This window comes from Trachemys scripta, chromosome 2 (assembly GCF_013100865.1).
Source record: "Trachemys scripta elegans isolate TJP31775 chromosome 2, CAS_Tse_1.0, whole genome shotgun sequence".
Taxonomy (NCBI): domain Eukaryota; kingdom Metazoa; phylum Chordata; order Testudines; family Emydidae; genus Trachemys; species Trachemys scripta.
The window spans coordinates 2607000-2633915 of record NC_048299.1 but is presented as its reverse complement, the minus strand read 5'-3'; the positions used below and the strand labels follow the sequence as shown (position 1 = coordinate 2633915).

General features: G+C 44.6%; 1 protein-coding gene across 4 annotated transcripts in view; it reads right to left on the bottom strand.

Annotated features, from left to right (window-relative positions):
- CCM2 (CCM2 scaffold protein) overlaps nucleotides 1-26916 on the bottom strand; it is a 68446-nt gene that overhangs the window by 18479 nt on the left and 23051 nt on the right. The window contains exons 1-4 of one of the 4 annotated variants that reach the window (XM_034759738.1): nucleotides 10578-10757; nucleotides 3534-3710; nucleotides 2210-2293; nucleotides 1543-1726 (exon numbers count right to left, since the gene is read on the bottom strand). In XM_034759738.1, coding sequence (XP_034615629.1) covers nucleotides 1543-1726; nucleotides 2210-2293; nucleotides 3534-3710; nucleotides 10578-10589 — 457 coding nt within the window. In that variant the 5' untranslated portion in view covers nucleotides 10590-10757. Of the gene's footprint in view, nucleotides 1-1542; nucleotides 1727-2209; nucleotides 2294-3533; nucleotides 3711-10577; nucleotides 10758-26916 lie in introns of those variants that run through there. The other 3 variants (XM_034759739.1, XM_034759736.1, XM_034759737.1) reach the window with 3 other exon arrangements.

Below are 26916 nucleotides of genomic sequence, written 5' to 3'. Positions count from 1 at the left end.
TCCGGATCGGATTCCCATTGTTTGGGACAGAATGAGTTTGTTTTTCAAATGCACTATCCCCTCCCACGTGTGGCCTGTGATTCGCCAGTATTTCCTCCATCTTTCGGAATAGGTTTGAGATGGCGACACAGATCAGCTCCCCACTCTCATTCTAGAGTTTGGCAACCAACTTGGCAGTTTGGCAATTAAATCCATTCACAGCAAATCAGATTTTGACGGTTGAAAAGTGGAACCTGATCAAGTTTTGCCCGTCGTCCCCATTCCTGTATTTCGTAAGAAATTTCCATTAGGATCAGCCAAGTACGGTCAATGGGCTAAACTGCTTTCACTATTTTTCATGTCAGCTGCAGCTGAGCTTAACCGGCCCATTATACTGCAAGAACGAAGGACTAATTCCACGTCTTCCTAAGCCCCTCTATAGCGTGCGCTTACACGGCAGTGTCCTGTAAGAGTGCAAGGAAGGTTGAGTGAATTAAACCTGGAGTCAACTCAGTCAGGCCATGGGGACTGCAAAGCTGCCAGAGAAGGAAGGCAAAGGAGAGCGCTCCCTCTTGTGGAGCAGCAGTCGCTAGTGTAGAGCACGGATCCAGGCCTCAGATCCATGCATTGTATAAAACAGAAAGTGTTCGACTTATGAGGCTCTTATTCAGTGAAGGGTTCTGACAACTTCATGTATCACTAGCTTCACTGTTGTGGTTTAGGCAGCTGCAAGAACCCACCAGGAGAGTTACAGCTTCATCATGGAGATATTCGTTTATTCTCTATATTGTTCATCTCTATCAAACAACAAATCGCTGTCATTAGATTCACCAGGAAGAAAAGTATCAGCTTCAATTACACCAGAAGATGCGTTTAAATGTAGTAACCAGACCTGATGGAGCGATTCCTGAGCAGTTCCTGACTTTTACAGCAGTCTCGCATGCGGATTCAGAATGAACACGCAACGCGCACATTTCTCCTTAATGTTCAATGAGACCTGGGATGTGGGTATGTCGATTCGAACTGAAGTGCACTCTGTAGAGCACATTTTCCACATCAGCCAGGTGAGCACTTCTAGGCAGTGACACCTGCAGTGAGTTCGGACACACTGCTGTAGTAGTGATTAGAAACGGAAATCTTTCAAAACAGCCTTCTAATAGGAGGAGTGCGGGGGAGGGACACAACCGAACTAGTTTATGAATGGGATTATATGACAGGGTTGGCTGTGACAGCAGGAAATCCCTTCCAGCCTTATGTTCCTATGTTAAAGAACAAACAAACAAGCACCAGTTCTATCCAAACTTACTGGTACTTCTAAACTGATGAAATATCTTGTTCACATGCACTGGGAAAATTAATGGCTGTTTCCACTTCACTAAGCCGATCTGAGACCTAAGAGCCTTAAATTGGGTGTAAGCATGACGTATGTCCACTTTAAGGTCCCTTTACGCCACCAGAGTGGTGTAAAAAGGCCTTAGTGAAAATGAGACTCAGGCCCTTAGACTCCAAAATCCGAGAACAGATGCAACCTGCATTGCAATCCCTGTTCTGGCCACAACCTACCTGTTTTCAGCACTACCAGGTGTGAGGAGTCATCGCGGATGTATGACACAGATGCGATGTCATGGATGGGGACCCTGAGTATGATATCCTCTCCATCCCGCCACACCAGCTTGACGTTGTAGGCAGACAGACTAATCACAGCATCATGTTCCTGGGTCAGCTGCCCGGGGAGCTGATGTGCCCTCTACAAACGAAAAAGGTAGAATCATTTCCCGTTTCATTACCCCAGGCGATCACAATGGCCGTACATCTCCCCAGGGAGGAAGGGAACACACACACACCACCCATCTACAGTTCATTTTCTGGGCACCTGATAATTGGTCACGTATAAGTCACCCTTCCCTATTAAAATACAAGGACTAAGATCATTTGAGAATAGGAACCAACAGGATACACATTTCAAACAATCCCACAATAACCCTCTTTGCTTAAGCTTCTCTTCTACTCTTGTGACTTCAGTCATCTAGCCCTGCATCACATCGCATCCTAGTTCTTGGGCTGCAAGACTTCTCAGAACAAGGATCGAGACTTTAACCTCGCTGCCCAGCACCATCCATATCTATGGTCCTACGTGCAAATATTGACTATGAACAGTAGCGACTGTAGAGCTGGTATGGTTCATTCAGCAAGGGCTTGGGATACAGCACTGGAATGGACTGGTACCCACCTTTGCATTGTCTATTAAATGCAATATTTCAGTACGACTGGAGGGATTCAGGTACCCTGGGATGGATGTTAGTTGGCCTAAATACTGGGAAGAAAAAAAAAAAAAAAAAAAGGTCCATTACCATGTGATATATAAACCGACACATTGAAATCCTTCCATCTGTACTCACAGAAATTGGGATAAATTGAAAGAAGAAAAATACATTAGTTGGAAATAACTTCTTGAGCCCGGTCTGGAGAGAAATATTGCCTGGTTGTTGTCTCAACGCCACCTTTAGTAGTCACCTGAAACCCACTCACGATAGAAGACAATTGATGAAGCTACTCAAGGTGGTCACGATTTATACGGCTGGCTTCTAGGAACTGAAATTCTGTCCCTTTCAGCTGGTCAAAGGGTGAGCATCTAAGTCTAGTGGAGCATAATCTAGCACAGAGGTTTTCAAACTTTTTAGGCTCCATACCCGTTCCCGAATAATGTAGTCTGCCACATACCCCTATGAGATAGGTATAGTATGACCCCATGATTAGACTGCCAAGTCTTACTAAATCAAGTATGTTGTCGGCCATTATAGGATTTTTCTCGCATACCTCCCAATGAGAACTCATGTACCCCCGTTTGAAAACCACGGATCTAGCAAAACATTACTGACAGCGGTCATTCTCCAGCAAGCATCAACTGCCTTCCAACTAGATTTCTGTATGGTCAGATTATACAATATTCTCTTTAGCATCTTTCATACAGGCTGTATCCCAAAGGCTTTACAGGAGTTAAATATAGTTACAGAATTAACTAGTGATCAGGAATAGATCGTTTTCAGCTGAACTGTCAGAGCAGACAGTTGATGAGGGGGAAATACACAAGAGGGCTGTTCCAGATGGCAGGAGCTGCAGAGAAAAGTCCAGTATTACGAGTGCGGAGATCACGTAAAGGGATGCGCACACACAGTCCATTAGGTCAGCCAGAGGAAGCCCTCTAGGGATTTGAAATGTTGAACTTGGCCCTAAAATGAAGGGGGAGCCAGTGGAGCGAGGCTGTGTCCCCTGCACCCATCGCTGAGGAGCTACCACCCACACGGAGACAGACGTTGAACCTCGCAATTTACAGACACGTGGGCATCTCCAGGTCAGCAGCTTTCCCCTTGAAGAGCAGAGAGCTGTGCGAGTGAATTCACGTAGGATTTCAAACGCAGTTTAACGCCCAGGTTGTGCATTGCAGCAACGTAATCGACCAAGTCATTTACTGAACGTGGCCACGAATTCGACAGGAGGCGGCGGCTGAAAGGTGAATGAAAGAGACGGCTCCCCCTCCGGCCCAAAAGAGTTACCTTGACTTCCTTTTCAATGTAGTCATTCAACAATATGTCTGGTTCAACTCGATCAGGCAAGGACAGCAGTACTGTATGAAGAGGTCGTCTTTCCGTAACCTTTTCCTGGGCCTTTTTATCCCGACCCTTTTCACCTTTCAGGAAGACGCGTTTGAAAGGGGACACTATTCCAGGCTGCTGGCAGAAAAAGAAAGAGTGGCGAGTTAGGGCTATGTTCGGCATGATGGAGAATTAATGCACACATGACGGAGTCTTGTTAAAAGCAAGGCGGAGAGTTTGAGGCGAATCAACTACCGGGCAATGAAAGGGAGTTGGAATTCAGGAGCAGTACAACAGTGGACTGTGTGAGCTCTGGTTCAGTGTGCCGAGCAGTGAGTATGAGCATCCCAGCTCCTGGTGCCACTGTCTCTCTCCTGAAAGGGCTCATTATTCGCCTGATGGGCTGCATGGGATTATTCTGTGTAAATAACTAGTTTGCCCCGGCCCTCCGCTACTGACACATAAAGCTAGAATTACTCCACTGACTTCACATGAAGCCCATGATAATTCCACCAGCAAACTGTGAACACGTCTCAAGTGGCCTGGTCCATGTCAAGGCGAGTGTTCCACTTTTGCAAAAAGCTGCTCCCAAGTGTGCAGTTTCCCAAGTTTCCATCCCAGAGGCACCTCTTTCTCTCTCCCACACACCTTCTTGACCACCACAGTTCTGTGTGGGGATACCTATCAACTCCACAACAGTCAAAAAAAATGGATCAGGATAAACGTTTACTGAACTGCCCCAGGACGTAACCACTGGCATGAATACAAGACAGACCAAATGAAAGTGTGGCTTTAAAGCTCTGGATCCAATCTAAGACTTTATTGCCAATCATAGAACCACAGGGTTAGAAGGGACCGCACAGGTCATCTAGTCCAGGGGTTCTGAAACTTCATTGCACCGTGATCCCCCTCTGAATTTTAGTTCTAGCCTCCAAAGTACTGGCAAATCCCCTCCCCCCTCGCCCCAGCTTTATGTCATCTGCAAACTTGATCAGTACGCTCTCTATACCAACATCCAGGTCATTAATAAAGATGTTAAACACCGGACCCAGAACAGATCCCTGTGGAACCCCATTTGAAACCTCCCTCCAATCCGATAACATTCCATTGACAGTTACTCTTTGTTTGTGGTTGTTTAACCAATTATGTATCCATTTAATGGCAGTTCTGTCAAAGCTGCATTTCTCCAGCGTATTTATCAGAACGTCATGTGGGACTATGTCAAAAGCCTTCCTGAAGTCCAGGTATAGATGTCCATTGCATTCCCCCTCATTCACCAAATCAGTCACCCTTGTCAAAGAGCCAAATCTGGGAGAAATTATCTTTCCAATGACAGATGGCAACCTCAGAGTCAATCATTCATACCAACATTCTGAATCGAGCTACATACAATATGACAAATATAAAACTTCTATTTTATAAATGGTAACATATAATGGTATAGAACATTTATGGAACAGCCAAAGAGGGATTGTGTTTGAGAACACAACCAGAACCTCATTAGTGTCTGGCTTTCACAGCCAAACTGTTTCATTAATGCATTTTGAAGCAAATCATAGATAGACTTGGAACATACTTTCCTCCTAACCCATTTCTTCCAGGAATCCTTCCAACTTTACCCTTCTCAATCTCCACACCTTATATTGTTGTCCCACGTCCTTCCCATCCTAGCTTTTAAATTTTTTTTTGGTCTTGCCCTTCATTTGTAAAGTACAATATAAATCTACAGTGCTGGATATCAGTAAGCAGTTTTTTATCATGACTGGCCACCTTTCTTCAAAGTGATAAATTACTACTGCATTTCCCTTTCAAGTATCTAAATATGTACACATTATAATTATTATAGAAGTAATTGTCCAACAGAAAAAAAGGTGTGCCTTCAAATTTTTAGGAGGAAATATGCAACTTTATGATTCAACCTCACATCGACAGTAAGGAATTAGTCCTAATGAGATCAGAGAATTAACATTACGAGGTTCAATATTTATCTACTCTCAGTAGTTTCCTTATGAAATTGGAGGTTTGAAAAATCAAACGGCAGTTCTGCAAATTCAGTCTAGGGTCTGGAAGGAAACAAAAACCCTAGCTGAGTTCTTTCTGCTTTTTGAAGTCACTAACGATAATAGAGGCTCTGATCAGAGCTTAGCTAAATTATCCTGAAGATATGCAAGGCGGAAGGGAATCCAGCTGTACATGCACTGCAGGGCTAATGAGTTGTTTGTGTCAATAAAGTAAACAGCTCCGCCTCAGAGCTGCAGTGAGAAGATCTGCGAAGTAAGGAAGTTCTATTTTACAATATAGCTTCGCAGACTCTGATGGCACTTTAACTTGCTGCCATCTGCTAGCAACACGCTTTTATGATCAAATTTAGTTTGATTCCTTTTTGCGTTCTCTGTTGAGTTGCCATTAAGATATAAATGTGCCAGCCAACAATTCAGATGAATAGTTTGAGAAGGAACCCAGTCAAAAAATAAACTGCACGAAGACTGTGAAAGTTCCTGCTTTAGGAAAGAAAAAAAAAAAATCTAACACACATCAGGACATGAATATAGTTAATATACTGCTAGGAACAGACAGTCTCACCCCCATGTTCTGTAATTTCACCCATATTGTAATCTTCTCAGCAGCAAAATACACACATACACACACACACACCCACACGTCAACTTTAGTAATCTCAGTTAATACCGACAAAGGCTTTAATCTAGCAAAAAGGGAAGGGAAGCAGCAGCATCTTCAAAAGTAAATACAGCTCCAATTTAAGGAGTCATCAGATAGAACCTTGAATTCATGTTTGAAAATGGGACTTGGGCTCCTATGTCACCGAGGCGCTTTTGAAAGTCTCACTGAACATACAGCCCAATAGCTGAGTTTTCAATACCGACACCGCAACGGGCCAGACAGCAATGCACTGCGTGCACGCACAGTTCCAGTGGGAGGATTGCCACCACCATTTTTGTGACACAGTTCATGTAACTGCACCACCAAACCACAAACAAATGCACTAGAGAGACCCACGTATACATCCCTGCCAAAGCCAGAGAGCAAGAGCCACACAGAAGCTCTGAGTAAGCTTGCCTTACTACAACACGGCCAGGTAGATATACACAAAACTAACACAGCTGCAGTTGCTCTGCTATGGCACTTCAGTGTAGACGCTACCTACGCCAATGGGAGGGGTTCTTCCATTGGCGTAGGCAATCCACTTCCTGGAGAGGCCGTAGCTAGGTCAACGGAAGAATTCTTCTGTGGACCCAGCACTGTCTACACCAGGGGTTGGGTTGGCAAAGCTACGTTCTCAGGAATGTGGATTTTTCAAATCCCTGAGAGACGTAAGTATGCTAAGGTAAGTTCCTAGCGTAGACCAGCCCCCAGAAAGAAGTTTTGGTTAGGTCTGCAATTCAGGGCATGTCTACACTATACTCTTAAATCAACCTAAGTTAGGTCAACTTACAGTCACCACAGTAATTCCTGCACTGGCTGATGTCCACACTACCCTCCTTCTGTCAGTGATGTTCCTCACCAAGAGCGCTTCCACCCACTGAAGAGGGGGAAAGTGGGGGGGCTGACAGACATGGCTCTCAGCTCCGTGCAGCTCCCCAACAGGAGTGCGGGGAAGGCAGCTGCCCAGGGCTTCTTGCCTCCGGCAGGGAGATCCACACCTGGAGTCTGGCTGCCATGCTCCCGGTAGGGAGCCAGGACCCCGGGGGGCAGCAGGGCTCCAAGTGGGGAGTCCAGGTGGCAGCCTGGCTTGGAGGGGAGGCCAGGCAGCTGCCCGGCTGGGAGCCATGAGCTGGCTTTCTTGACTTGACAAGAAAGACAGCCAACAGCCAAAGTAAGGAACAGTGTCTACATAGACACCGCGTCACCCTAACTCCACCGACCTAATAACTCCACCTCCACGAGAGGCATAGGGCTTATGTCAGCGTAGTACGGCACTTACATCCCCGGGAGCAAGCCTGTAGCATAGACACTGACAGAGTTAGCTCAACATAAGCCGTCTTATGTCAACCTAACGCTGTAGAGTAGACCAAGCCTCGGAAACAGCACACGCTTTCCACTCTGGCTTCCCCCTCTCCTCTGGCTCAAAGTGCAGGTCAGATGAGTTCCAGCTGGTCAGCAAGCCGAGGTTTCAGTTTTGTTGTAGGACAGTCAGCCATGAAGCTTTATTTCCCCAATACTAGACCCCTGAGTGCTTGGCCTTCCTGGGAGCCCTAGGGCAGGTCGACTAATTTCTGATTCTCCACCTTTAAAATGGGAAGAACCAACAGGGGGAGGGCTTGGGATTTTTCCTTATTTTTCTGTCAAGCACTATGCACCCCTAAGCGGGTGTAGAAATTATTAGCTCAAACAACAATGCCTAGCTACCTCCCAGGAGTGCGGTAAAGCACTTCCAGCACCTGAGATAGAGCAAAATATTATACAGCGCTTTACATCTTGCTACAGTAAGATTAGCTAGTTCATTCCTCCACTTGTCTAACACAAGCCATGTCCGCTTCAGCCTCTTTTCTCAGGAACCAGGGTCATTAGGGTTGTATGCTGCAGATCTTGTCTCTTATTTCTTTGACCCTTGCAGTAATTGGTCATGTTTACTGTATATAGTCAGTCTGTCATGTTTTCCTGGTGTGCAGAGTCTGTGGTTAAGCTTACCAAACAGTGCTGCAAGTTAGCGTCTGTAGACTTCATTATATTCCTTTTTTCATTGTAGACTGTCTACTAAAACAAGTTAGTCTCTTTCCTAAAACAACCACACACAGATCCAAAATCATTTAAAAGAACATCCCCCGGATCAATTCTAGAAAGTCCATGTTTAATAATATTTCCCAGCCTCCAAATTGTGCTAGGCACTATCCAGACATAAGATATGATATAGTTCCTGACTTGAAGAGCTTATATTCTCCATGGGCATGCTATGGAAAGGTAAATATACAGGGAGGGGATAGGAGGAATGGGGACAAAGGTTACAAATACAAGATCATGTGTCTTCTTCAATGGATTCACACAAGCCTGTTCTTTCTTCCCAACAGTAGCAAACATGGGGGTGAATGTGTGTGATGGGTTGTACCCGTTAAGGTGCCACCTGATGTGCTGAGATACCACTGAGCCCACCTGTTCTGCCAGCCTGGGCACACTTTTTACCTCTCTGGCTGAGCCAGGCTATTAAGCCTTCTCCTCCAAACACACAGTCAGGGCCACACTCAACTGCAGAATGACACAGGTGCGGAGATCAGCTCTGGGGACTTGCTGGCAGACCCAAAAGGTATATTATGAAATCCGCCTCCTCCCTCAATGTGGAGGAAGGTATGCACAGCCTCCCCTCACCTCTCCCCACCCCACCAATTATGAATTGCACAAACTGGGTTATATTATAAACAAGAAATAACTTTAACAACTATAAAAGGCAGATTTTAGGTGATTAAGGTAGCAAACAGAACAAAGCAGATTACTAAGCAAATAAAACAAAACACGCAGACTAAATTTGATTCACTAAAGAAACAGGTTACAAAATGTAATTGCTCACCCTAACTATTGTCACAGGTAGATTACTGAAAGTCTTGAAAGGCAACTGCACTGGCCTGCAGCCTGAGACTTCAAAGTAATGCCACTCACAGCCTGGACGCACCTCCCAGCCTGGGTTCAACCCTCTCCCCCTCAGTTCAGTCCTTACTTCCGGGTGTTTTTCAATGTCTCTTTGGGTGGGGAGGCAGAGAACCACGTTGATGTCACTCCCTGCCTTATACAGCTCTCGTGTATGGTGGGAATCCCTCATCTCTCAGTGGCAGAACACTAGCACTACAAGGGGTGGGTCCAGTACCAGGTGACTCAGATCCAGGTCTCTGCAGGGCTGTGTAGCTGTCTGGAGCGTCCACAGGAAGGCTACGCTCTTTCACAGCCATTGTCTTTGCTAATGGGCCATTAGTCCTGTCTGGCTTTTCCATTGTTGTATCTGACGGGCTAGTTCGGGGTGACACCCAATGTAACACATTAGAAATACAGATACATAGTCAATATTCCTAGGTCCAGATACAGAAATGATACATGCGTACAAATTGGATAATCACATTCAGTAAATCATAACCTTTCCAATGAGATCTTACACGAGCCATCTTGCATAAAGTACATCTTATGCTTATGATATGGATAGGACCTATTTCATAAAGAATATGGAGTTACAATGTGATCAAGCCAGTCATGACTTTTAAAAAAGAACTATTACCCACCCCCTCTTTTCTACTGCCTCAACTCGAAGACAGGAACAGCAACCTCTCCAGCAAGAAGTAGAGCAGAGCCCATCAGAAGGAACCAGCTACGCTTTCTGAGTCTGAACGGTTTAAAGCCCTGAAGTCAGTAGTTTTGCCTGAGTATGGACTGCAGCATTTAGCACTTCGATTCTATTAAATTACATAAGACACCAGAAATAGAGTAGCTGGCCTCCATAGCTTACTTCTGGTGCAATGAGAAAAAAAAAATCCCCAAGATCTAACTACACCTGCATCTTTAAAAATAACAGTTGAAAGTAAATTTAAGGGAAGAGACATAAAAATCCGCAAGTCGGTTTCAATATGGCACCCAAAACAATCTCTCAGACTAACATGGATTCCCCCGCCCCCATGTCCCCCCGCTCCATGCAGGGCTCTGGTGGCTTTGAAAATATTAGAGCTCCTATGTGACATGTATAGCCATTTGACCCAAACTACATCTAACACCCCAGAAATTTTTTTTGGTTCCATCTTCACAAGTTCATCAGGCTACAGACAGGTTTGAGGACATGCAAGAAACATGCTTGTTCCCAACTAAGCTGCACATCCCAGTGCAGTGAACTGATCTCCCTCTCTTTTAAGTTCAGAATTCTACAAAATTCATTACCGGCGGAGAGAGTCTGGATTTTGCTTTCTGAAAGCCTTAGAGAAACGGAAGTAAGACAGCGACCTACAATTCAGAACCGAAAACTACTGAACTCTGAAGGCCATTTATGTTAAGAGTCAGTACAAAACCTACACCTACCTCGTTCTCCATTTATGAACCCAGCTAGGAAGAGCAGAAGCAAAACGTGTTGTGGAGCTACTTTTGCAGCTCCAAGAAAAAGTCCCGTTTCACCTGCAGTGCAACTCGTTATTGTAATCTTACAGGCTTTCAACTTGCTGTTGGATCATGTGGAGGAGCAAGGCATAACTGTTCGTTTTCACTCTTCAACAATAATATGAGCAGGAAGTGGAGTAACCACAGTTTCCTCCTGCTAAACATACTTGTACTGAAAAACAGTGAAAAAAAAAAAAATCTAGTTGAGGTGAACCAAAAAAGGTTCCAGTGAAAAAAAAGTCAGATGAACGTTTAACAGGAGCATCTTCAGTGCTGCCACTGATCAAAAGGAATTCTTTCATTCCAAAGGAATTCTCTTGGGGAAGTTCTATGGGCTGTGTTCTAGAGGTCAGGCTGGATGGTGGTCACAAAGGTCCCTTCTGGCCTTGGAATCTAGGAAATCTATGAATCAGCAAAGCAGTGCTTTCCATTTAGCAGGTACTCATAGTTTGAGGGACTCCAAAGTCTAGCATGGAGTAAGGAAATACTAGAAATAGCCAAGAAACCACACTGTACTAACTGGTCAGGATCCATTTACAGCACTAACGCTCCTTGACCATCAGTCACCTGTGGCTTTCCTCGATCTGTGCCACCAAGACAATGGAAATCAGCTGGGGAACTCTTGCTAGTAGTCCCTACGTTTGTAGATAGGTACTTCTGCAAGGAGTTGTGAATGGAGATACCCCCCAAATGTGAGACTTTTAAACACCAGCTCCCCTTCCTGCTTACAGCTGTGCAACAGCCGCTTAATACTTGAAGACCCTACACCAAGCTTTTTAAGATCAAGACTTGGAACGTTCTGACAGGGATTAATTCATACCTTATGGCAAGAGGACTTTTAAATAAGGCCCATGTCTCGGTTACAAAAAATTGCCAGCCCTTGAAAACCAGATCAGGAAGAGAATGCCTGACAAGGCATTCCAGAAGACAGTCCTGCAAAGAAGACAATGAAAGGAGCGTTCAAATAAGCTTTGCAAGGCTTGGACATAAATTGCAGAATGTGGGATCAGAAGAGTAATTAGAATTAGCTGCAAGCAATTTCACATACAGCAATAAACAAATTAAAAAGCCCAACATGATCATTCCCTAATGTAAGAGGCTTGTTAAACAGGGACAACACAATTTATAATTTAAGGGGAAAGTATTTTACAATTTATTTAATCAGCCAAATTTGTTAAGCTTCAGAACACTCTACTCCCTTAAGTGTTTATGTGTAGTCATGTACGATTGACCATTTACGCATAAACACCTCGTGCTGGCTTCTTAACTGGGTGCATCTTGGGTGATGGATAACTGGCTGCCAGCAACAGTACTAAGATAGGTGTAGCCAGGTACAGAGGGAAACAGATGAGGATTATGATCCCAATGAGGTTACCTTTACATCTGGACTCAGCAGGTCAAGTTGCCCTTTGCAGCCAGTGCAGGACATGAATGAAGCCAATTCTCCACTCTTGCTGGATACAATTAGCAATTTCTAAGTATTAGATGCAATACTTCTTGTGTGTCAGACTAGATAAAGCAGAAGCGTATACACTTTGGGGCAGCAGGACATAATTTTTCCTTGAGGTTTGTAAAGCAGCCAATGTGGCCAGTCTTCATTACAAAATGAACACTCCGTCATCTTCTGCCATTAGAATCTCCAGAGAGGTCATTTCCTCCTCCTCCTCCCTTTGTTCCTTCCTGATCATTGCAGTGGCATAGCCTGAGATGAGTCAGGGTGTAGCAACAGAAAGACATTTATTTGAATTCCTGTTACAAAAGGCATTGGACTGGGACCAAGAGATCTGCTGAGAAGACCCAACCGTTGAGATGACAACAGTTTTGAAAGGCTGTGTTTACTCTTGGAAAAATTAAAACTGCTAATGGCACTAATAAGAATCAAAGAAAAACACACACTCACACCCCCCCAGGAGTTTAAGGTTCAGACAATTAGTAATACAAAACATGGAGCATTTTATTTCTACATAATTAGTTTTAGTGTGGAACCAGGTTAGAAGGCAACTTCCAAAGGCTAGCTGGTGGTTTGCGTGAAAGAAATGGTTGTCTTAGTCCAACTCCTAATAACAGTCAGGTATTCCCACTGAAAACATCTCAGACCAGATCCTCAGAAGTATTTAAAGCACCTAACTCCCAATATTTTTGAAGATCTGGGCCTTCACTTTACATCCTTGTTGCCACTTTCAGTAGAGAGGCCATGGGAGATTGAACTATATCCTCTTGTCCTGGGCCTGTCCTGCCAGCTCACACCTAAGGCCCATTAGTGGGCTTGCATGTTTTGGGGAAGTAGGCAGGAAGGAAGTGCTCCCTGCCAGTAGCCGATGCTGTATGGACTCTGGATAAAGTAAGCGTCTGTCTCCAGAGAGTTCAAGCCATTTCATGGCTCCCTTTTTGAAAGCACATTCACATTTTAAACTAAGAGCATGACAGACAGGGAAGCAGTCAGACAAATGGCACTGTGCGTTCTGCAAAGATCTGTAGTTACTGGCAATGAAAGGACGCGATATTTAGAGCTGCCCCCTAGCAATCTGAGGATTGTTTTCAGGCAAATTCGTCACACTGAGCAACTGAAAGTGCAACCCTGACACGGTTAAAGGGGGTGATGGAAGAGTTGCTAGTGGAAAAAGTAACTCACCCAACCACAATGAAATCAGTGATCACAGCAAAATTTTAATTGATATTTGCATTCTACCCATCTAGAATTCCCCTGCAGCTTAAAGTGGAAAAGCCTCTTTCACTTCCTGACTTGAAGTGCTGAGTCTAACAGTGCTGTGCTGTTAAACAGTGGCTGACATCACCCCACAGGGGCTGCACTTTAGTGATGGTGAAGGGAGCCAAGGATGTAAAGCTGGGGGAGTTCTTTGGAATGAAATAGGGTTGAATAGAGACTGGGAATGGCTGAGCCATTACACACATTGAATCTATTTCCCCATGTTAAGTATCCTCACAGCTTCTTGTCAAACTGTCTGAAATAGGCTATCTTGAGTATCACTACAAACGTTTTTTTCTCCTGCTGATAATAGCCCATCTTAATTAATTAGCCTCAGAGTTGGTAGGGCAACTTTCACCTTTTCATGTTCTGTGTGTGTGTGTGTGTGTGTGTGTGTGTGTGTGTGTGTCCCCTCACTATATGTTCCAGTCTATGCATCTGATGAAGTGGGCTGTAGCCCACGAAAGCTTATGCTGAAATAAATTTGTTAGTCTCTAAAGTGCCACAAGTCCTCCTGTTCTTTTTGTGGATACAGACGAACACGGCTGCTACTCTGAAACCTTTGGGATGAAAGGCACCACACAAACTCCTCCCTTTCCACAGGTCTAGGCCATTTAGCCAAGCCTCCTGGATTTGGCACACTCTGCCCCTTCCCCCTAGTTTTAGCACATTCCGATTCAGTTTGTTATATCTGGTTGGTTTGCAACAGTAATTCCATCTACCAGATGGATTGTTTAGACTCAAACCGCAATCTGTTTTTAATTGATAGAGAAGAGAACATTTGATTTATGGAGTTCGCACACTAAGCCAGATCCATTCAGATACATTCATGGGGCACGCATCCAATCAGAAGAACGATTCCGCTTTTAAAATAATTGTGGTTTGTTTGCATTTAAGAACAGTCAGCTCACTGGATAATATATATAAGCAAACAGGTTTTGCCAAGGGAAACAGCGGGAGATTGGTGAGCAATCAGAATATGTAATTCAAAAATAGCCAGTATTAATGAACATTGGAAATACATTAAAAACAGTCTACACTGATTTTGAGAGCACTGCTTGGCATTACTTAACAGCAGGAAGATATCCAGTCTGGCTGATTTAGCACAGACAGAACTCAAACTAAGGAAAATTGCACTTTCGTCTATGTCCTATAGCAGCTAGAGAGAAAATCCCTAACTGATGAACATTTCTATGAGCAGCCTCAAAGGCTGCTGAAGTAAAGCTTTCCTATTGTTTATACTGCAGCTGTGCCTGGAAGCCCCCAGTAGAATGAAGACCCCCCCCCCTTAGGCATTATAATATGAATTCAAAAGAAGACAGTCTCCTGCCCTATGAATCCATCATCCATTTTAAAAACACGAAGCACATTCTTCTGCCCTGTGTATCCTCTCCCCTCCCTTAAGTGGAAGGCAGTCAGTTCAGAAACTAAGCAGACTACATATTTCTGTAGCATCTCTCATTTAAAGTCTCCATGCTCTTTACAAAAGGTAGTTATGTTTCATTCCCATTTTACAGTGGGGGCGGACTGAAGCACAGATATTAAGTTGAATTATTATGAACGCTCTCATTGAGGAATTTGTGACTTTCTACACAAGAAAAACAACACAGTTTGGGCTAAATAAGGAAAATTATCCTTCAGCTGACTACAGCAACATCACTGGTAATATACAGAAATACTTCTTGGATTTGCCCTCTAGAACTATTCAATACAAAATAATCCATAAGATTTACTGAACCCAACAGGATTTCAATTCCTGGAGTGCTGGAGATTGGTATTGACAATGCAACATTCATACACTTGCTTCAAGTACAGTCTCATAACCGTGCAGGGCTTTCCCAAGAGGCAGCAGGCATGGACATAATTGCAGTCACTTTCACACAGCTGCCCGCAAGGGTCCAATTAGCACAGTGGATCTCAAACTTTTTTACTGGTGACCCCTTTCACATAGCAAGACTGAGTGGGACCCCCTTAAATATATTAAAAAGTGTTTTTAATTTATAAACACCATTATAAATGCTGGAGGCAAAGCGGGGTTTGGGGTGGAGGTTGACAGCTCGTGACCCCCCATGTAATAACCTCACAACCCCCTGAGGGGTCCCGACCCCCTGTTTGAGAACTCCTGAATTAGCAGCAGCGAAGTGAACCAAGTCTTGTCAAACTCACTCTGTGGCTGGAGAAAAACAGGAAACACCAGCTGAGGCACGAGAGCCATCTGACTGCAGACTCAGGATGACAGCAATGAAATGCTTCATATACAGTAGATTCTCTTCACTTCCAATTAAATACAAGCTGACATTCTGCAATAGCTGAGGGTAGGATCCCCTCTCATGAAGGAAAGCTTCCCATGTATCATTGGTGAGGGGATTTTTAAGCCACGATATCTGTTATGTAAAGCACTCCTTGTACACTAAACTGCAATTTATCTTCAATTAAAGTCCCATGTAGATTACTAAGCAAACTAGGTGCAGCCATCAGTACAAGAGAGTTTATGTTCACTAAATTAGATTCTCCAGTCGAGCACACAAACTTAAGTACAAGCAAGCGTAACACTGCCATTTTCACCTGAAAACAAACAAAAAAACAAACAGAAGATTGAACTCTTGTCAACTGCGGTGTGTCTCCTGTCACGCTGACCCCAAAGTACTTGTCAAAAATATTAGCAGCACTTAAACTCATCTATGAACCTCTTATGAGAGGCTCATTAAAAATCATTACTGATTAATCAGAGGCCAAAACCATCAAACACAAAAAAGTTAGAACGTCCAACAACAAACTCCTTAAGTGACTCAGTCTAGACTAGATAACAAGGAAAGACACTCCAGCCAAAATACTGGAATGGGTCTATTGGGGGGTGGGGGAAATGAAAGCCACAAATCCCAGGAACTCATGAAATGAACTATCCATTTGCCCAGGGACTGGCAAACCATCAATGTGGGACTGAATGGGACCACTGGATTCTCATTTAGAAACGGTTGCCTGTATAACCTCTACATGCCACAATCTACACAGGATAGAACTACAGTCACTGAACAACTGAACTTGCATCCAAACACTTCCAAAGTATTGTTCTCCCGGATTAGAGGAGGAATGTAACATAAAAACTACAAAAGAACGTTACTCTGACACCTCCCCGAAGCTGAAGGACAAGTATGCAACACCCAGCACCAAGACCACCACAGCAGTATTAGGGCGTGGCACCGTTCTGTATCAGTGTAACTGCATCCAGACTAGGCGGGTTCTCACTTTAACTGTGCCACGTTAACTATACTGGTATACCTTTTGTGTATATAAACAAATCCTTAGGACACTTTGGTTTTTTAGGACAGTGACTGAGAAGTTAAACCCTCCCAGCTGTTTCCTTCTGACGATAAGTTGGGCGGTGACTTGTGTGTGATGACCTTTTACACTTTGCAGCGGAAATAAAGCCTTACCAGAGAAACACTATTCCCTTTTCTCCTTTAAGTGATTCTAAGCAAACACGACGCCCTCTGCTGGAAGAATCAACTATGGACTATTAAAACAGCAAGAGCTGGGTAGAGAATCAGGACCTCGTTCTTGGATGTGTTACCTATGAGCTCCTTTGGCATAGCTGATGTGCGAGGGTAAAGATACTGGCACAGCACTGTAAAGCAGTTAGTGGTTTGCTAATACAGCCTCGCTCCATCAGCGTGCATCACTTCTACTGGTCCCTCTACAGGAAGATCAGAGATGTGCTAGCCCAACTATATTATAGACCAGAGGTTCTCCAACTGGAGTGGGGTGAAATGTATTCTGGGGTGGGTGAGAGAGGCTTGTGGGGAGAGGGGGGACACCTTACTCCACACATTTGACCCACAGCAATGAATAACTAGCAAAGCTGATTCCTCCAGACATATTGGGCCCTCAAATGACACTGTGCATTTGACTCTAGATGGCACTGAGCATTTTGATGGATTTCCGCATAGTATTATACAAAGTCACAGAATATCAGGGTTGGAAGGGCCCTCAGGAGGTCATCTAGACCGGGTGTGCACATTTAATTGGGAGCACTGACTACAGTCGCAGTTTTGCTCTCATTACAATGGATCGTTGGCTCATTCGTGCAACAGAAAAATAAAAGTGAAAAACAAAGAAGCCGAAACTGTTTCAAGTGAAGCACCACTGCCACATATAGGTCAGAAGGGACCATTATGATCATCTAGTCTGACCTCCTGCATAACTCAGGCCACAGAAACTCACCCACCCATTCCTGTATCAAACCTCTGTCTGAGCCATTGAAGTCCTCAAATCAATGGTTTAAAAAGACTTCAAGATGCAGAGAATCTTCCAGCAAGTGACCTGTGCCCCATGCTGTAGAGGAAGACAAAAAAAAAAAAAAAACCCCAGGGCCTCTGCCAATCTGCCCTGCAGGAAAATTCCTTCCCAACCGCAAATACAGCGATCAGCTAAACCCTGGCATGTGGGCAAGACTCACCAGCCAGACACCCAGGAAAGAATTCTCTGTAGTAACTCAGATCCCACCCCAGCTAACATCCGTATAAGCACTTGTGGGGTGGGGAGGAGGCTATGGACTATCCAGTACACATGGGCTTTCCAAGACCCCAAAACAGCCCCGTTCACCCTAGTGAGGGAAACTGTGCTAGAGACACTTTTATGATGAAGTCTCTGTATGGATTTCTATTAGTAGTAGAACTGCCTATCTGTCTGGCTCAGAGGAGAGATCTGATGCTCTCTCTCTCTCACTCTGAGAAATAGTGCAATAAAACACAAGCATCACTGATCTATATGAATATTCAATTCAGACCTTTACTCCACTGGGGTATCTACCCTGGTTTCCACGTTAGAACATAATTACATAGAATTCAACAGATGACCAAGCCAGAAAGTTCTGCGCTTTCTTCCCCCCCAGAGATCCATGGTAGCTGCAGGAATTACGCCAACATCGTTTGCAGTGTCATCAGAACTCTGAGAAGTATTTACAGCTGTCGCTGCTTTCCCAGCATCAGATCACATAAGAGTTTTATTTTCAGTCCCATAGGAAGTGTCCCCCACCCTTCACCCTGTTTATTTTAGGGAGATTTGACTTCGAGTTACAGAAGAAAAAACTTTACAGACCGGATTTGTGGGTTTTATGAAGAGCTCATTCTTTGGTGTTGTGATGAGCAGGCAACTGCCAATTACAGTCTGCACACCACAGACCTCAGCCCCAATCCTGTAATCAGATCCGTGTGGTGGACTCTCGAACCTGGGCCGAGTCCCACTGACTTCAGTGGCCTCCACAGGGGTGTAAGGGGCTGTCTGTGTGTTCTGGTTGCAAGATCAAGGCCCTAATAGCATAAGAAAAGTGGTCCAGTTTCCTTACACAAGAGTTACACTTTAGTTAGTTGGTAATCCCATACCAGGCCGACTCAGTTACTCTCTAGATGTAATCAGTAGAAGACGTGTGCCTTCCTTTTGTCATCACAGCGACAGCAAACAAGAGACCCCTGACCCTGTTCTAGAATCCTACCTCTGGAGCTGTACTGTCCTGCTCCGACCTCCCTCGCGCCTTCCCCTCCCCACAACCTCCTCCAGTCAGACTTCTGGCTAATGTCACCTATTAGCTTCACTGTACCACTTCCAACCCCACCCTGTCTGTCTGTAGGCCCTGTCTTCCACTGCCTTTTATCTGGAAATACTGGACAAAATATCCATAGGAAGAGAGGGTATTAACCCTTCCTTTTCTACTGATTATTCACATGGGAACATTACACTTAATGCCAAACTTTAAAAAGCGTCAGCTGGAGTGACAGTCCCTCGCCTGTTTGCAGCAGGGTTAACAATATAAACAAAGCAGAAGGGGTCGGTTTGATTTTCGATCGGAAGGTGATTTGTAAAGCACTGACAGGCTGCGTCTAGACCGGGACTTTGCAGTGCTTTGCCTACCATTGGTCTAGCACCAGTGCAAATGCTAGGAGCTGGTCCACACAGTTTTTGTACCAGTATCACTATTTTGGTTATAAATGTCACATCTAACGAACAAGGCTGAGATCACACCCCATCACGCCCCGGACCAACAAAGCTATACAGGCAGAAGCCTGTAGTGTAGACCTGACCGGTGGTAGGGGTGAGGTACAACGTGTCTAGATGAACCCTTGACAAGGTGCAGGTGTCATTACCACCATGTTGCTAGTGCTGAATGGGGTCAGGCACTGTGGTGAAGATGCCTGTGCCCTGTCTCCACTAGCACTTCCCCAGTCCAACACTGGGAAGAGTGCTAGCAAAGTGCCAGTGTAAACAAGATTTAAGATGCAGACACAGATAAGACAAGATGCTCCAGGAAAGCCAGAGGAATGTGCAAGGTCAGAGGGTTTTTTTTTTCCCCCCCTGATCTTGCGCTTCTATTGCAGGATAAGCTAGTGGGGGGGGGGGGGGGGGGGGGGGGGGCGAGAGACGACTGTGGCCTCGGTGTATCTGTGGCAGACCTAGGAATTAAATCCAGATCTCCCAAATCCCATATTTAACCGTAAGACCATCCTTCCATTCATTGGAAGAGCTACACAAAAGTCTTGATCATTTATTATTTGTATTACTATAAGGCCTAATAGCCTCAGTCATGGACCAGGACCCCAAAGTATCAGAGGGGTAGCTGTGTTAGTCTGTAGCCACAAAAACAAAGGAGTCCGGTGGCACCTTAGAGACTAACAGATTTGTTTGTGGGTAAAAAACCCACTTCTTCAGATGCATGTATTTTGGGGAGAGGATGCTATTGCTAGCATCTAGGCCCAACTACTCATCGTACAGCTACACGACACAAGAGTTACTGCATTGCCATGGTGGATTAAACCATGTCTATTACGGTATCTGTGGGCTATGAACACAGTAGTTATGGTTGCACACTGCCCCGCCTATTGTAAACCTGTTCTCACACACACACTTAGCTACCAGTCTCCTTTGTGATTCCTGTGAGTCCAAGAGTGAATGCTGTTTTGGATAGCCTGATTAAAGGCCATTCAGCCCTTTGAGTGAAGTGTGGGGGAAAGAAGGAGCCCAGTTTAAAAGCAATGCAGGTTGGTTTTGTATATGAACAAGAAGTAGATTAACTTTAATGCAAACTAATGGGACTAATTCTCATTTCCTGCGTTATAAAGCATGGGCCAGTCAGCGTTCTGAATGTGAATGATCTAACCTATACAGTGCCATTGAGACCCAACATCCTGCTTTTTTCCTCCTCTCACATCATCTCAAGTACAAGTATCCTGGTTCTTAGGGTAGGATGTGCCAGTATTACCAGTATCTAAGGGCTTGTCTACACTGGCAGCTTGCTCGCTCAGGGGGTGTGAAAAAACAGCGCTGTAAAGCACCAGTGTAGACAGTGCACCAGCGCTGATAGCCACGCCCCTCATGGAGGTGGGGTTTTTTAGAGCTGCGCCGTGACCACACATGCCACATTAAAGTATTGCCAGTGTAGACTAGCCCTAAAACTAGCATGCTTATGTTAGATATTTGGAGGTTGCTTCCACAATTCTGTACTATATGGACATGATTTCTGGGCAGACGCAGTCTCATTCTTGAATATGCTGAAGTAACTTAATGGGTAACGTTTTATCTTGGTGGATGCAAATATTTGCAGTAGCAAAGTTTTCAAATTAGTTACCAAGTACATGACAGCAGCAATGCAACAGGTAAAAACTGGAACAGTTAAATCAAATGCTAAAGTAGCTCCAAGCATCTTATGGTCAATGTGAGAACCAGGTAAAGGAAGGTAAACGCCATCAAGAGAGGGCAGCCAGATTTACGCTGAAAAGTTAAACCAAACCAGCTACTTTGGATTTTTCATCCTGAGCATACTCCTGCACGATATAGTTAACCTGACCTAATCCCCAGCGTACACAGTGCGAGATCGACGGAAGAATTCTTCTGTAGACCTGCTACCGTGACAGGAGAAGCCTCCCATCCTTGTAGTGAATGGCTGCACAGATTAGCGCTACAGCTGTGCCACCGAAGCACTTCAAACGAACTAGCCTACTGTCACTCGGAGGTGGTGTTCCTGCAGTGACAGAAAAGACCTTCAGTCTATACTACGGGATAATACCAGTGTAGACATACCCGATGACCAACCAGGGCTAATTTAGAGCCCTTCGAATAAGTGGGTGTCAAACAGTCAGCTAGTCTCACTAACTCCATCGGGACTGCTGCCCCAATGTAACCTAGAGGAATGCAGTCATTATGGATTTGGGCCTGGTCCCCACTAACCCCCCACTTCGGACTAAGGTACGCAAATTCAGCTACGTTAATAATGTAGCTGAATTCAAAGTACCTTAGTCCGAACTTACCGCAGGTCCAGACGCGGCAGGGAGGCTCCCCCGTCGATGCCGCGTACTCCTCTCGCCGAGCTGGAGTACCGGCGTTGACGGCGAGCACTTCCGGGATCGATCTGGGATCGATTTATCACGTCTAAACCAGACGCGATAATCGATCCCAAAACATCAATTGCCTGCCGCTGGACCCTCCGGTAAGTGTAGACGTTGGTTTTGCCTAGATGCGGCGTGAGAAGAGCTGTTGCCTCTACCTTGGAAACGCTTGTTGTAGCTACAGGAGCAAACTCAGAAGCAGGAAGAGTCAGCACATGAGCACGTAGAACCTTCTCTGCTGTCAATCATCAGGGACTGAGGTTAGCAACAACTGCTGTGCGCAAGTGTATCGTACTGTAGGGAGGAGACATGCCTGGCCAGTATATATAGGGACAATTTTGTATCTCGAAGGAGCTTAGTGTGAAGGTGTATCACGGGACAGAAGCAGGAACTGACTGTTTTGCGCCACAGACTCAGGAACAAAACACCAAACTCTTGGACCACAGAGCAGCAGTTTCATTGCTCAGTTGCAGAGAAACCCACATAGAAAAGGAGGAGATCAAAAGATGTACTTGCTTTACACCAATCCTTGCACTGGCTTCTGACGGATTTAGGCACATATCAAATTGTAAACATAGAAGGCAAACATCAGAATGCATTGTGGTATCGACTCGATGCCAAATGTAGATCTGTTTCTGAGTTACTGCCTATACATACTCTGCTGATACAGTGAAATCAAAATGGCTTTGTTTTGCTGCCAGGAGTCACAACTTACACCATCTAGTAAAGTGTTTCGCGGTTAGAGAAGGTCAGTTTCTCAGGTTGTCTCTTCAGCAGTTTTCGCTAGTCTCAAAATATTAAACTAGGAGGAGAACTGATGCTTTAAGACAGGTCCTCATTCAGATGGTGGCTGTTTAAAAAACACTCTGCATCAAAGAGCCAGATGTACCCCAGCAAAAGCCTAGCTCAGCACAGAACACGCTGCAGTGCAATCCCCTTTACAACCTGCAGCTGCTGTATCTTCTAGCTCTCCAGTCTTTAGTGGTTATATTTGTGAAGCAGCAGTAAGTTAACATGCAATGGAACGAGAGACTCAACCATTAGCTCCTACCACACGTTTCACATTCCTATTCGAATATGCCATCATCACAAGCAGATGGGCGTAGATGCTGCTCTGAAGGTAGGAACGTTTCCTTCCCCTTCCCCAGGAAGTGCTGAACACTGCACTGGGCGACAGAGGCAGAGTCACTTTCCCAGCAGAGGCCCATGTCTAATTCTGTTGAGCTCCATACAGAGGATCAACTTCAATCAATTTTAACAATATGATTATGCAAATCAGAACTGTAAGTAGGTTCTTTTTTGTGACTCAAGTGTACACTGAGTGACTAACAGTAATCAAATGAAATCAATACGACCTGATAGAAGACATGGTTAACAGTAGCTCTGGCAGTATGAAAGGTAATGCATCTGTAGTGAGCCAAGATCAGCACTGAAGCTAAGGAACTCCCAAATTCAACTCCGACAGATTTAAAACCCCTTCAGAACTCCTCCACAGGGGATTGTCTGTAAAATGAGGCAACTTGACTAACTCCCAGGAGTGCGAGTGATCAGTCAGTGTTTGAACTAGCATTGTGAGCAGGGTGGATTGATTTAAACAAAGTGAAAAGCCTGGATTTAAGTCAACTGTTCCATTTGTATTTCAATTATTTTCTAAAGAAAGGTGCACTCTCATTGGTTGATATAACCTCTAAAATATGTTGATTTACAAACTACATAAAGCCTTTAGAGTAGGTTTGGAACATCTTTTTGCTACCTAGGAAGGTACACTATAATATACATGTATTTAACCAATTATCCAATTTCATATTTTCCTGTTTTTATGAATTGTGCATATGTAGTATGGTGAATGATGGGTGGAGTTATAAATATTCATGATTTGAGAACTGAGCCAGTCAGAGCTGAAGTAGGGAGAAGCTATAAAATAGGAGTCAGACCTTAACAGAGGGGCTCAGTGGATGACCCTGATGAGATATGTGATGGTGTCCCCTGGAGCCAAAAGCCAGGCTCCAATAAAATATAGGGCTAAATTAAAAGACATTTTCAGTCTCTGTAGTTTGAACATATGTCCTGAAACAAATGCTGTAAACAGAGCATAGTACAGGCACCTGGGTACACTGAACTAAGGATGGCCTTACTATTTGCAGGACCCCAAGCTATCATGCCATTCACAATCCACTTCACCCACAGCTTCCTCCTTCAGGCCTGCTGAGAAGCAGATCAAAAGTACAGCTAAGGCCAGCCTGCAACCTGTAGAGCACATTCAGGACCCCAGAACCTGAGCTACGGTTTGTTTTAATTGTGCCCTGGCCACTAAAGCTGGCTTCGCTCTGCTTATCACAACCATTGACTTGCACCAGCAAGACAGATCCTTCTCCAATCACAGCACATTGCAACTTCTCCTAGGGAAAGACAAGTGAAATCAGTGGAACAGAGGCCTTTTCCAGACTGAACTTGGTGCGCAGAAAGGCTGCTCTTTACAGAGATTCCATCAATTTGTTTTTTAATCGAACAAAATTAAAATCAGGTTTTCTGATAGAGTGGTATTTAAATAGCATAGTACGTCTGGAAGTTTTTCAAAACCTTAGCATAAGGAGTTTTTCTTTTGGGCAACCAAGGCACAACATGAAACTCAGGTTCACCCCTCCTACCTTTCATTCCTTCATGTATGTACCTCCCTGTTGTTGCCTCTTCAGTTTTGCTGCTGCAGTCACTAATAAACCTAGACTATTACCTGAGATGTCCTGCTAGTGCAGGAGACACTCAATGCAACTTACGAACAGTAAACTGACACTACCCAAAATGCTGTTAGATGTACAAGAACAATTCCAACTTTAATGGTTACTTATAACAACAGCAGGTTCAAAGTTTTCAGATGGAAGCCTGACTTCAAATTTATGGTTTATTTTGGTGTTCTGCAGATACCTGGAGAATCAAAGGTTGTTCCATAGTTAAACTCACCAGGGTGGGGGAGAGGACCATAGATTAACAGTTTCAGATCAGAGGATTTGGGGTATAATTTGGAGATGTCAGGAACACGGCCTTGTTGAGGTTAATTATAGGTGTTTCAGGTAGTGGAAGCTTCACTGTAAAAGTGCTATTTCCTGCAGTACTGTGCGCTGAAAGCCTTGTTAGTAGTGGGGAGGGAAGGAGGAGAAGAGTAAAGCATATTCAGAAACAGCCTTTAAGAACAGAACTTCACAGTCCTTCCCATACCCTACGCGTACTCAGGAACATCACATCTTTCACACATCACAGCTATCTGGAAACCCTGGTGGAGAACCAGGCAGTTTTATAAGATCTCAAGCAAGTTTTTTTTATAGCTTATAACCCACAGCACACACTTTTAACTGAACACTATATCCACTAAAAGAATGCCATTTATCTTCACCCCTATTGGCTGCCTTGATTTTCAAACTGAAGTTTCCTGGTAGCAGTGACATCACAGCAAAACCAGAATGCAAAATTTTGCATGAACTGAACTTTAAGACAGTTTATTCGGAAAGCCCCTTCTATTCTGGTTAGTGGACAGCAATCAGCAAACCACCTGGATTGAAAGGCGTTTATTTGTACGTTCAGTTTGCTTTTTTCACTTATACCAGAGCATACAGCCAGTTCTAGATAAGGGTGTGTCAGTATTTGCTTCAAACTATGTGTTTGAGAAACTTATAATTAAGTTAGCTCGGGCTAAAGGCTGAAATTTGGCAGTTAACATCTCAGTCTGGGAGTTGGTTTTTTGTGGTTAACTTGCTCTCCTTCCCCAAAATTTTCCCTTTTAAAAAAATTGGATGTCAGTAAAAGCAAAAAGGGAAATACAGGATTTATAAGCCAGAGGAGTGAAAAATGCTCAACCAGGTTTTATCACGTTGATAAAACTGCTATAAAAGGCTTTAGAAGCATGGTTCCAAAGAATGACGTTGCCATGCAAAAGTTCTGAAGTAATTAAGAACAAAGCTCTAGGCACCGCACCAAAGCTGTGCGGCGTAAGTTCAGTGCTTTGAAGCTCTTGATAAACGCCAGGAGAATAGCCAGTGTTTGGCCCTTCTGCTAACCCATTAAAAACAAGCAGTAGTTAACCCTTCCTAGACATTTGGGTAGGGTATACAGGCTTTTTTGGGGGGGAAGGGGTTTAATTACCATAGTAGTGGGCAATAAACAAAAATTCATGGCCATAACCTGTCCTAACTAAAACTTCGCCTGGGGAGGGCCATAGGTGCTTGGGAGGATGGGGGGGGGGCGCGGAGCAAGTTCAGGACCCCTGCTGGTGCTGGGGGGCAGTCCAGGGCGCTGCAGGTGCTGGCCTGGAACCCCCACTGGTGCTGGCTCCCTACCCAGCTACCTCCTTCCCCCCCCCGCCCCCGAGGTAAGCACTGCCTCACACCCCAACCCCCAGCCCCAGCCCCGAACCACCCCACCAACACCCAAACTGCTGCTGCTGGCCAGCCCCTGAGCCAGCATCAGCCGCTGCAGAAGTCATGGAAAAGTCAGGGAATCCGTGACAGACACTCAGCCTTATCTATATTTGGTCTGTCTCTGGTGCCAAAGATGGTTCAGCTAATAGCTATTCCTTTGTAAGATTCCTTAGTGTAGACATTATCAAAGATGGCTCCAAACCAAGTCTGGTGAGGGTTTTTGTTTTGTTGGTGGGGGAGGGGAGGGAGGAATGGGAACTAGAGGCTAAAAGTGACCATTCTGAATTTAATCTACACATGAATTTGAATAATCTCAGACCTGAAGTGGGATAGTCCCTCCCTCCTGAGGCATTGGTGATAGAGGAGAGTATATAGCACCAGTAAGAGCCCCCTTCCCATATAAGCTTTAACACATCTATTGCTGCCACAGTAGGGAGAAGACTTCATGCCACTCCATATTCACAGAAGGTTCTCCAAAAGAACGGAACGGAACAGTGTTCCTGGCAAGTTTTCCAAACCCCATGTGTTTGAAGCAATCTGACTTCATGTCTGCAGGGAAAAGGAATAGGGAAGGGGAAGTGTTGTCCATGAGAATCCTTATGTGTATAATAATAATGCTGTTTAGAACAGAGGTTCTCAAATGGTGGTCTGTGGACCACCAGTGCTCCACGAGCTCTATTCAGGTGGTCCGTGGATAGTTCCCTCTAAGGTGCACACCTGGGCGGCCGCACACGAGAGAATGAAGGGCCACCCACCTAATTAGTGGAGCCACA